Source organism: Ambystoma mexicanum, chromosome 3p (genome assembly GCF_040938575.1).
Source record: "Ambystoma mexicanum isolate Mex_15411 chromosome 3p, UKY_AmexF1_1, whole genome shotgun sequence".
In the NCBI taxonomy this organism is placed as follows: Eukaryota; Metazoa; Chordata; class Amphibia; order Caudata; family Ambystomatidae; genus Ambystoma; species Ambystoma mexicanum.
Window position 1 is genome coordinate 161895300 of NC_090925.1, and position 12758 is coordinate 161908057.

General features: G+C 42.1%; 1 protein-coding gene across 2 annotated transcripts in view; it reads right to left on the bottom strand.

The window, feature by feature from the left end:
• The window catches only part of LOC138580196 (killer cell lectin-like receptor subfamily B member 1B allele C), a 258928-nt gene that overhangs the window by 15512 nt on the left and 230658 nt on the right, over window positions 1–12758 (bottom strand). For both annotated transcript variants that reach the window (XM_069650537.1, XM_069650538.1), the window contains exon 5: window positions 12639–12745. In XM_069650537.1, the coding sequence (XP_069506638.1) occupies window positions 12639–12745 (107 nt within the window). The remainder of the gene's footprint in view (window positions 1–12638; window positions 12746–12758) is intronic.

A 12758-nucleotide genomic window follows, 5' to 3' on the forward strand; every position in this document is an offset into this window, starting at 1 on the left:
GAACCCCACTTCACCAGGCTCGGTCCCTTATATCTTCTTACCTTATTTAGGTTGGGTGAGAAGGTACATTTCACAAATCAATTGAGCTTTGGGGACCCAGTCTTGGATATTGAATGTCTCAGAGCTATGGTTGAACAAAAGAACCTTCACCACCCACAAGAGTCCTCCCCAACACTGAAACCATACTTTAGTGTGAGTAGGGGTTTTGGAGCAAGCAAGGTATATGTTCCCTCAGCTAATCCAGCTGTAGAAACTAGGATTCTTATCCTTGGAGGAACTTCTACCTGGTGCACAATATAGAAATCCATACCTCTCCAGACCTTGACAGGGATGTGTGCCATCCGTGATGTTCACAACACCTGGACTCTAGGCACTGGAGGTCTTGGGTAGGCTTCAAGAGTAGCCTTTGTAGGACCCACATCAAACACCATCTGTCATATAGCCCAGTGGAGTCCACAAAAGGACTGACCACAATTCTTAGGTTTAAAACGTTTTTTTTTAAAGAAATGTTCTACAATGGGCACACTTAAAAGATATACACAATAGTCTTTTTTCAACAGTTCCAGCAATGCCAGGGGTCCCTTACACAATCTACAAAGGTCAGTGTACTTTCTAGTCACTCATGGTCTTTACTGTACTCTCTTAGGGTGTTTTCCTTCTTGACTCCAACTGTTGGTAGGATACAACCACCTCTGATGTGCCTTGTTACCCTGTTGACATTGGTGGGTGTTTGTCACCAGGTGCAGGTAGTAACTGAGCTTTTCTTCAGCATTAAGGTAGAGCCAGCTGGGTTTTCCTTCCTCAGTTCTGACAGGTGGGTTTAAGAAGGTTCTACCACGTACCTCTCATGGTCTACTGGCATCCTCATCACCTCTTAGCTTCTGCTCTGGTCCTACTCCTACTCAATGCCATGCCACGTGCATGTTCCTCCCGCTGGTTCATCTCATCCAAGCGCCACCTGATTTCTCAAAACAATCTCCTCCTGTTGTACGTCTTCCTTACTGAGACTGTTCAAATGGGATCTTCATTGGTGCATCAGGTTTGTTGAGAATGTGACTATGTGATGTGAGAAATCAGAAGGTGTCTCACCTGCTAGTCCCCACGGATTTCTCTCTCAGGTGGCCAGGGTACAGTCATCGCCTTTGGATTCAGAACCTTGGGGAGGATCACCTGGGTGAGGGGTCTTCAGGGAGTGGAAATGGGACACCTGATGGCACGACACATTATCCCCTTCTCTATAACACCTTTACCCCTTCTCTCTAACACCTTTAAGGCTATTTAGGAACTCAAACCCCCCCTTCCCATCACAAGCACTTTCACACAGACAGCCCATTCTGGGAGAAAACAGACTCACACCCGAGCATTGAACCTGACATGTCCCACTGCCATGGTCAGGCAAGGTCAGGCAATTACTGACAACAACATACACCTGACCTCCATTAAAACTTCCCCACCCTGATAAAAGGCAGAGCAAAAAGTGCAATGTGAGAGAGGCAAAGCACACAAAGGAACATCAGTTTTGAGATGGCAGCTGAACGAGGGGAGAAAGATAGCAAATCAAGAAGGGTTCGCAAGGAGGGGTATACCCTTGACCTTTCCAGCAAAAAACTATTACTCTCAAGAAATCTTCAGATTAGAAAGCGTAAGGACAGGAAACTAGACTGAAGAATCCTGTATTGTGTGTCAGAGATACCTGGGGCCCTCCTGCGTACTAATCAAGTCGGGAGAAACAGAAGTCGCCATGCTACTATCCTTGGCTCCAAGATCAAAGCAGCACCAAAGAGAGCAACACCGCCGGTGAATTGGGGAGACTGATGCAAGACCGGTCTGTGTTGAATGCAAGGTTGCAAGTGGCAACATTGTATAACAAGCGCAGGAACGAACCTTGTTAAACGTGTGTGATGAAAGACACGAGTGAAGTTAGACTACAGATTTATTTATTTATTTTGGATTTGTAGAGCATACTACAGCCCACGGGCATCGAAGTGCTATAAGGATATTTAAGAGTGCTTGCTTGAGGGTTACAGGAAGCAGCCCAGAGATAGAATGCTTGTTACGATTTGCTTGGTTACAGTCGGTTTGGTTACATGCTCAGAGGTTACAATGCATAGTACAGTGGATAGGCAAAATAATGGTAATATATAGGACAGACCCATTCAAAATACAGTAGCAGGGCTCATGAATGGTTACATATGTGGTACAAAGTGCGGTGGGAGAGGGCCTTTCAGACAGTCTAGTTTTTATGGCCTTGTAGAAGGCTGCATGAGAGTCGATGGTCTTGATTTGGGCTGGGAGGGTGTTCCAGAAGTTTGGGGCCATGGTTGGGAAACTAGACCCTCCTGCACGCGCTCTGTGTGTGTGAGGAAAAGTAATCTGATTAGCATAAGCAGACCTAGATGGTCTGGATGTGGTCTGTTTGGTGATCCTTTGTGCAAGGTACAAGGGTGCCAGACCGTGAAGGCATTTGTGTGTGAGGGAAAGTGTTTTGAAGACAATTCTTTCCTTAATGGGTAGCCAATGTACCTGTCTCCTAATTACAGAAATGTGGTCCCTGGAAGAGATGCCTGTTGCGGCCCTCAAGACATTATTCTGAGCAATCTGGAATTTAGCCAGATTCTTTTGTGAGGTCCCAACAAAGAGGGCATTGCAGTAGTCCAACCTAGAGCCAATGATGGCCCTAGCAATGGTGATGCAGTTCTGTTGGGAAGGAAATGGCCTAACTGCATTGATCAGTTTGGAGTGATATGCTGCAGAGGATGCAACGGCATTGACCTGACTATCCATGGTAAGGCTAGGTTTGAGATATACGCCCAGTGTCTTGATTACTTGTGACACTGTGATGGTAATGTTGTCAATGGTGAATGAACAGTACTCCTTGACCAGTTTACCCAGTGTGGAGGGGTATCCAACCAGCAGAAGTTATGTTTTTTCGCTGTTCAGGCATAACTAGTTTTCAGCCATCCAGGATTGAATTGTGGAGTAGATGAAATTGAGTGTGTTCATATCAGGTGAGTAGTCACCCGTAAGTGGGATGAACACCTGTGTGTCATCTGCATAATTGGTATATGAGATGCTTAGGGCATCAAGAATGTGAACAGGGGTCTAGTGAATAGGTTCTAGAGAGTAGGGGCTATGCTGGATCCATGTGGGACCCCGCATTTGATTTGACTGGGGATGGCACTCGAAGAGTCAGATAAAACCTTCATCACTCTTTCCTGAGGTTATTCAGGGAGAAGTTAGCCGTGGAGGCTAGATGGTGACAAAGGGTTCTATGATCAACCAGATCAAAGGCCACAGAGAGGTCTAGGAGGAGGGGGAGCACAGGTTTGCCTGTGTCTCTTAGGTCATCAATTTGATTTTTTAGGTCAAGAAGTGCCGTTTCAGTGCCAGGTCGTGGCCGAATGCCAGGCTGACATAGTCCAAGGAGGTGGTTGTCCTAAAGGAATTTTTGAATTTGCAGGTAGGCTGCTTTGTCCACAATCTTTAGCAGAAAGGGGACAGTGGTGATGGGTCTGTAGTTCCTTAGGACCAATGGGTCCACGGAGGTTTTTTTTTTTAGGAGCGGTCGAACCCAGGCTTCCTTAAGGGCAGTAGGTACATGGGACGACTGGAAGGACGAGTTGATGAGGACAGTGGGGAATGGGGCAATGGCCGGGGCACAATTCTTGATGATGTGTACCGGGCATGCAGGACCTTTACAGTTGTATGCCTTGATAGATTTTATGATGGATGGATGCGTGCACTATAACAGAGTGAGTGTGCACATTCGAAGGTCTCTGTAAGGTATCCAGCCAAAAAGGAAGAGAAACGAAAGTTTAAAAAGGAAATTGTGAATGAAAGTAAATCCAAGAGGTCCTGCGACGGGTCAAGAAAAATCCTGCGCACAATCGAAAGTCTTCAATTTTTGATACAAATAGGAAAGTTTGGAAAGTGAGATTACAGGTATCTGGTCTTCACATCTAATGCATTGCCATCGAATGCCTTTTATTCGAAAAAATTGCATCAAAAAAATATGCATCAAATGCATGTTTTTTAAAGGTAAAGGGTTTAGTTTAATTCTAATGGTTTTAAAAGGGTAAAAAACGGGTGGATGGGGGGACCACCCATTAAATATATATATTTTTTTAAATGCATTCGATGCAATTTTTCGATGGAATGGTCCCTCAACGGTAATAATTCGATGCAATGACCATAAACCAGATTACACAGTCCAAGCTCGAACGAGGGAGACATAATTGTGAACAGACTTTATACACTCTGGTGGCAACCTTAATAGGACTTTATCCCCGGGCGAGTTCCTGTTTGTTAGCTTGTTTTAATTCATTTTGGTTGTCAGCTGTGGTATTGCATCATTATCTAGAGATAGAGTTAAACTATTTTTCAATTGTATACATTTCCACTTGCGACATACCATGCACAATTCTAGGTTCGAGTGCCAAAAAAAGTTCTTCACACTTGTCAGATTTCTTATTAAGAGTTTGTCTTTTTATACCATATATGAACTTTTTCTCTCTTTCATACATGCATTCTTTCTCTCACATAAATTCTTCCTCTCTACACGTGTTTCACCCCTGTTTTTGTCAACAGGGATCATCAGGAGAGATTTATAGCTGTTTTTTGGAAGAAAACAAAATACATTTGTTTTAGATACACAAAAAGAAAAAAAGAGATAATGAAAAGGAAAATCATTTTGTGACTGAAAATGTTATTTCAATAATATATTCTTTTTGACATTTTTTTTGGCTTTTATAATTTTTCCATCATGTTAGTATTCTACAGCCTTCATAATTGCTTTCATTTTTCTTGTGTCAGCATGTGTCAGCATTGTAACATTACAAGTAGAGGATTCAATAAAGATGGCACTCATCAATAGTGTATTCTTTGGGCCTTTTTTGCCTAATTTCACTCATTGAACTTTGTTTCTATGCACTCTCTTTGGGCACAACTCTAATATTGCTTTAGGTAGTTAACCTATTAGAACAAGAAAATACATATTTTTAGTTAAAGGTTAAATCTAGTCAGGGTTCCTTAAGATAGCGGGCAAGGTACTTTTAAACCTTGGGGGAATCAAGGGTTCAAAATTCTTACCTTCTGCTCAGTAGAGATCTGGTTATCTCTCCCTTGCTCCTTGTTTCGGCGTGCTTTTTTTGTGTATTGCGCGCATTTATTTATGTTTCCCGCGTGCTCGATGACATCATCACATATGCGAGTACTGCGTGTCGGCCATTTTGAATGCCGGAACTACATTTTTTAATATTTCGTTTCATGTGGTTTTTTGTGTTACATGAATGGCCTTATTTTATGCCCAATGTGTGAGTATATTGGAGGTTTATGAGTTATCACTTTGTCTTCAATATGTATTTTTAGATATTTTGAAGTTTGTCTTTGACAACATTTTATGCACAAAAAATGAAGGCTTTTTTCGAGTTTTTAAATTTATATTTAAATCTCATTTTTCAAATTTTAAAGTTATCTAATTTCCTGGGATAATTGCAATTGTGAATAGTGTGATAAAGTGGGTCTGAGCCCGACAGAGGGGGACCCCTGGTGAACAGTAAAACTAAGGACATAGGAAATGTGATGAATGTGGAAATACTAAAGAAGAAAGGAAATTTGATGCCCGTTTGTTGTATGAGGCCCTTTGCAATAAAAGACATTTGATACTAAAGAGACTTTCATCAACCAGACTTGCCTGAAAGTAAAGACATTACCACCAATCACAAGGAAATGCAGCCAAATGAAGGTACTAGAAATTATATCTAACTTGGACTTCACCAGGTCATAGTGCATAGACAGATTCACTGAAGAGGATAGAAACATTTCTGTGGAACAGGATTATCTGATCCTGATTATCTGAATATTTGAACATCCTGGCCTTTCTTTAGACTTTGACAATGTGGATCGTCACACTCTTTAGATCTTGTATTCAAGGATATCATCCTTGACCCGGCATCCTTCTATCTCTGTCACCGCTCCTTCTCCAACCCATGAAAAATCTGGGATCCTTATTTGGCCATTGATAAAATCTATTTTCTACTCAGGCAACATCCTGTGTTAGGACAGAGATTATCCCCATCTATAAAAAGGGGTGCAAGGAGCATCCAGGAAACTACAGACCTATCTCCCTTATGGACTCTATTATATTTAATCTTCAAGAGTGGATGTTGGTCCACAAGGTCATTACTCATCTGCATGCAGGTTTCCAGAGGGGGAAAAGGTACAATCGATCACATTTTTAGGATCCAACTCATTATGAATAAGTATGTGGCGTGATGCAAGCAAAATCTGCACAAGGCATTTATCGATCTAAGAGTTGTAATTGACACAGTACCTAAGAGCCTACCTTGGTATACTTTGATGAACCAGAAGGTCTCAGGCCCCTTCCTTCATGTCATAATGGTCGTAGGTTTGGACAATTGTGCCTTGGTTAGGTTAGCCTTGGGCAACAAGAGCACATTAATTCTCTGTACTGAAACGGGCATAAGGCAAGGGTGCGTACTGGCCCCTGCCTTATTTTGCCAGTTTATAAATAACCTGGCTTTAATAATTGCATCTCTTGAGGCAAATGATGCATCCATAACCTACCCGTCTGCAAACATGTTATTGCTTGCAGCCTATGCTGTTTAAGTTACCAGAAGTCCTTCTGGTCTGAAGAAGCCACTATATCGGTTCCCTAAAGTCAGTGAAGAAAAAGGTCTAGAGGTAAGTTATGGAAAGCTGAAGGTTTTAACTTGATCAAGAAAAAGCAGAACATAATTTAGATAAACACTGTCCTAAAAGGGTGTCCAAAAGGGTGTCCTCTTGAAGAGTTTACCTCTTTTGATTACTTAGGAATCAGGCTTTCCCAAAGAGCCTCATGAATCAGACATCTGGAAAAGTCAAATGCAGTTTTAATTTCGGAACTCTGGTGAAGTTGTAAGGATTGCATATATCCATGGCAATCAGGCTATAGTTTCACTCTTGAAAGTCTATACATCAAATGCCCAACAAGCTTGTTCGCACAGAAGTGACATTTGGGGACATGATCAAACAAATACCATAATTAGAAAATAAAAAAAGTTTCTCAAATATGATGTAGCGTTCCATAATCACCTAATTGAGTCATCCATATAGAAATTGAGTGGATACCTATACCTACTGTAGTAGAAATGAGAACAATACAATGCTGTATACATTGCTGGCCTTCTCAACATTTTGTGTCTTCAGGGCCGCCCAGTGCTTTAAATGGGGTAAGAAATTGACGGGGGGCCCTCGTTTGTGGGCGTGGCTTCCATTGTGGGCTTGGCCTAAAATGTGCACAAATCATTGTAAGGTGCGCAAACAAATATATAAATGTATGTGAGCATTTATATATTTGTATGCGCACTACTATGGTTTGTGTACCTTTCAAGCCTTATAAACATAACAATGTTACGTATTTCTAGGTTTATAAAAAGGTGGCTTGAAAAGTGCACAAACCATAGTAATTTACGCACACTTGTGTGCTTACCTTACTATGGTTTGTGCACTTTTCAAGCCACCTTTTATAAGCATAGACCCTCATTGCGACCCAGGCGGTAAGTTACCGCCTGGGTCGTACCCTTACCACCATGGCGTAAACTATGTTTACGCCATGGTGGTTGGCGGATTTACCGCCCCATTCCAAGGTGAGTGGGGCGGTAAATCCCCATTTCCCATTTTACCCTTCCCCATTCCCATTTTCGCCCCATAGGGCATAATGGGAATGGGGAAAGGCGATAATTACGGCACCGTACATTACGGTGCCGTAATTATCGCCAAGGTCCCTTTGCGGCATGGATTTTAACGGCTGCAAAAAAGCAGCCGTTAAAAGCCATCCCGCAAAGGGAACCTTGTAATCAGGCGTTAATGGTCGGCGCCGTTTACGGCGCCGTAAACCCCTTAACGCCTGAGTCAGAATGAGGGCCATAGACATTTATAACATATTTCTATGTTTATAAAAGACGGCTTTCAACGTAAACAATTCAAGGCATCTTTTATAAAGCGTTGCGGACGGACAAAACCCGAGGTGGCTTTGTCCATCGACAAAGCTTTATAAAAGATGCCTTGAATTGTGCACGTTTCAAGCGGTCTTTTATAAACATAGAAATATTTCTACGTTTATAAAAGATGGCTTGAAACGTATACAATTCAAGGCATCTTTTATAAAGCGTTGCCAACGGAGATAGACGCCTCGGGCTCAGTGATCTCTGCTATGAGCAGATAGATAGTGCCTTTCACCCTCTGCGAACCCGCGGGCTCCGTGATCTAATCTGCATATTAGATCATGGAGCCCGCAGGTTCGCTGAGGGTCAGTGACCTGGCGAGGGCAAACAAAGGAACTGTAACTTCCCTGATGACCCCTCAGACGAGGGGTCATCAGGGAAGTTACAGTGACTGACAGAAGTGCCAGTCAGCCTCAGCGACGCTGTGCCTGGCTGGCACTTCTGTCAGCTCGCCTGAAATGAAACTGGCGGGCGCATCTCCCGTCGCGGCTGTGGCCGCGGCGGGATAATGCATCCCGCCAATGTTGTGTGGGATGGGGGCACCGGCAGGGCCCCGCTCAGTCCCACTTTTTGGAGACTGCCGGGGCCCAGCCCCGGCAGGCCCCGGCCCACTTTAAGCACTGGGGCCGCCTTGCAAGACATTTAAAGCCAAGAGAAGAGCTCAAGTCTTTCCTGGATTTAGTATTTTAGAGATACCCTAAGAGTTGTTGGCTGCACAGGATTTTGGGATAATCCGAATAGTGCCTGTATATTGTCAGTCTCAAGTACAAAAGAGAAACTCTTGGGATTTGGAGTGAGCTTTGTTAAACCATTCTAAAGGGATTTTAACTTGTGATCATTTAGCTATAAAGTGTTTGCACAAATATCAAAAATATCTGCAAGGTTAAGCATTTCAAGTTGCAAGCTAGTCACTCTCCCCCTCAAATCTCCACATGCACAGCACACCTTTACAAGAGTCAATTATCACTAGCTATTGGCTAGTGGCAAGTGCACATTTTGAGGGCTGGTATCTGGATTGGACAAAGGTCACACTCTAGATTGGTTGGCAGACCTCAACAGCAACATCAATATATTATCTAATGTAGGCTCACAGTTTTGTGGGATTGCTATTGGATTGCGTGCACTATTTACCACTCTTGAAACATAAAAGAAAAGTCGGCAGCAAGTGATATCCTTCCCTCAAGCTTCCCACAGAGCTTGTAGCAAGTAAACAAAGAATATCGTAGTTCGGGAGGCTATCTTGCCCTCACACCAAACACTTAATCTAAGTTTCAAATTTTTAAAAAGTCCAACATCATTATTCATAAAGTCACTCCAAGTCAATCCAAAAAATCCATTTGCATAGTGTTTCTCAAAGATGAATGTTTTTAATTCTTCAAGAAAAAAACACAGCCGACCCGTGTTTCGACCACCGGTCGTTCTCAAGGCTGTACAAGATTACACATTGATTCAGTATATACATTTTAAAAAAACCATACCATATAGTGTCACATGTCAGGTCAGGATGATGGAAAATTCACGCCATAATCAAGAAATTAAATCCACCTGATTAAGAACACCTGAGTAAAATGTGTTACATTACATGGACCTATTTAAAATGAGGACATTATAATTGTGCCAGGCAGATATAGTTACCCAATAATAATTTGAGAACCAAATGTTATGAGCGGCAAACGATGCCGCTTATGATATTTGGGACCTTATTATTTGTTTATAACTAATGCGCGAGTGGCGTCATCGCGTGCACGTATCCGTGACGTCATCGCAAATACATGTGCATGACGTCATCATGTGCGCGTGACGTCACCGCGATGCGGTCCACTTTTTCATTCGCATTTAGCGTTCTTAAAGGTAGGTAGAAACTTGTGGGACCCCTTTGTAGCATTTAAAAGAACAATGACTGGGATCTAGCCCATTAAATGGTATGTACATATTAATGGCAATGCTTAGAGGGACAGGGCTTGTTTACTGTGTCTCCATTTAGTATTTGGAAGGAAATGGAAAGATTTTGAATTATGGAGTTAACAAATGGCTCAATGGAGGTGAAGGTTTTAAGGAATTAGGATTAAGATGAATTTACAATATATAAATTTTGACTGATAAAACATAATGCTGAACGCTGGAGCCAATAATTTACAAGTATAAAATTACGGGAGCTTATAATATTCATCTCATATCTGACTCAATAGACTCATCAGTACAGGTGGGTGAGTTTTTCCAATCATTTATGACTTTCATTTATGGGAAATTCGTTTTTCTACATAGAAATACATAATAATCTAGGGTTTTTCCATACAGGATTGGAATTCTGATCTTTCACTATAAGATCAAGTGTGATCAACTGACATTGAGATCTCAAAACTAAGAGATATAGGGAGTGTATATGGGGTAAGCATAATTTTTAGTAATTCTGTTTAACAAGGCACTAATAAGATATTTGAGACACACTCATACTTTCATTTTGGCAACTCACATTTTGTTCATGTTGGAATGGTTTCACAAAGTGTGTGGGTTTAAGTCTCTTATTTAGAGGTAATGAACCATGCATGTAGTTTACATATTGAAAGTTAATTGTCTTTACACTGACTTTGTTTAATTTTGTAGTATATATACAAGTGGGCCTTACTGTGTAATATAGTTAAACACCGTCTAATTTTGTTGATCAAATAGTTTTTGATTGTGACACTAATTTGTGGTTTCAATTTATGTTTTTTCTTTGAACATGGATTTAATTTCTTGATTATGGCGTGAATTTTCCATCATCCTGACCTGACATGTGACACTATATGGTATGGTTTTTGAAAAATGTATATACTGAATCAATGTGTAATCTTGTACAGCCTTGAGAACGACCGGTGGTCGAAACACGTGTCGGCTGTGTTTTTTTCTTGAAGAATTAAAAACATTCTTCTTTGAGAAACACTATGCAAATGGATTTTTCGGATTGACTTGGAGTGACTTTATGAATAATGATGTTGGACTTGTTAAAGATTTGAAACTTAGATAAAGTGTTTGGTGTGAGCACAAGATATCCTCCCGAACTACGATATTCTTTATTATCTAATGTACACTGCCCATGATCAGACCTTCATTTTATATCCTTTACCATTCCGGTGAGCAATCAATCCACTTCTGTGCTACAACCTCTACTGGTTACCCTCACAAGAAATGGCCAGAATATCACACCAGCCAACATGCTCCTGCTGCTGAAGACCTTAAGAGCCTACCAACCAATAATTAACGACCCTACCAAAATGGTACAATTATACAACCAATCACTCCTACTGGCTAATGAAAAAGTGGCACCTTTGAGCAAATGCAAACCCAGGCCTCCAGCTCACTTGAACACCTGGTTCACCCCTAACCTCAAAGCCGTGCGTTCAACCAAGAGAGCAGCCGAGACTACCTGAAAAAGTATCCATCAGTCTAGGGAGCAAGTAGCCAAGGACATGAACTCTGAAAACAAACACATTGCCAACCAACTCATCCCCACCACTTCACTAAAAGCACACCATCCAGCTAAAACACATATGCGTGTCCCCAACTGCTACCTCCTCTGACCTCAATCCCAGCAACATCCAAAACTCTGCGACGGGGGTGCACTGGCCTATAGAGAACTCTGGAGATTTCCTGGCAGGCCCCTGGACATTGGGTCTCAATTGAGTGGTAACCTGTTTTATTTCAAAATGTTCTTATAGGAAAATGGTTGGGCTTGCTCAAAATATGTAATATGGGGCCAATTTGAAAATTATTTCCTGGGCCTCTTTGGCTTCACAGTCCACCCCTGCTCTACGACCATCCACAGTGCAGCACTCCACACAACCATTCATGCTTGCAGGGTGGAACTTGTTATCAGCTAACCAAGCAGAATCAGAACACCGGGGCCCCATGTAGGACCTCAAACCCACGAGCTCCAACCAAATTCACCTAGAATCTCATTAGCACATATAGAACAGGTGCTTCAGATCTGCACACGTCAACACCCCTATCCCCACTAGACCAGCCCCTCCCTCTCTTATGTCTCTCTCGGACCCAGGGCCATGAGGCCACCCAAGTGGCAGAATATGCACTATACAAAGCTACCTTGCAAGAATTACAAACGTGGGCAAGCCTTATCACGATATGGTTTAGGTTTATTGATATTCAGCATTTACTCTCCCCAGACAGATTACTACTGTTTGGCAGAATAGAAATCATGGACAGTACCAAAGCCAAAAAAGTTACTTTAGCACAAGAGCCATGTAACACCCCCATTTAATTAAAAAAAAAGGGCTGACACTGCCTTGCTGTGATTGCTATCCTTTGACCTCACTCCCTGTTCTGTTGTGAATTCCGTATGTCAATCTAATCCACCCATTGATTTATATTTAGGACTTGTGCCCTGATTATACCTTTTCAAAATCGCTACCATGTCAGTAATGAAATAGCAGGCCCTTAGATCAGAAAATAGGAGCAAGGGTCCTGTTCGGGACACAGCCACTTGTCCATGCAAACAAATGCCCCTATTTCATTCTTTGACAGATTGGACCGTTTAGAGAGAGAGCAGGCACCTACGTCCCTCCTACGCCCCTCCTATTGGGATATGCGGGTGCGTATTATTCCAATATGTGCAAATGACACTGCTGTAAAACTCACTTGTGCTCATTGTAAGTGGATCCATCCACCCAGGTCCATCTTCCTCCTGGTGTTGTGTTGAACAGTCCAATCCATCTACTCTCTTGGGAATGGTTTGCTATGAATTCCTGTAGACCAGAT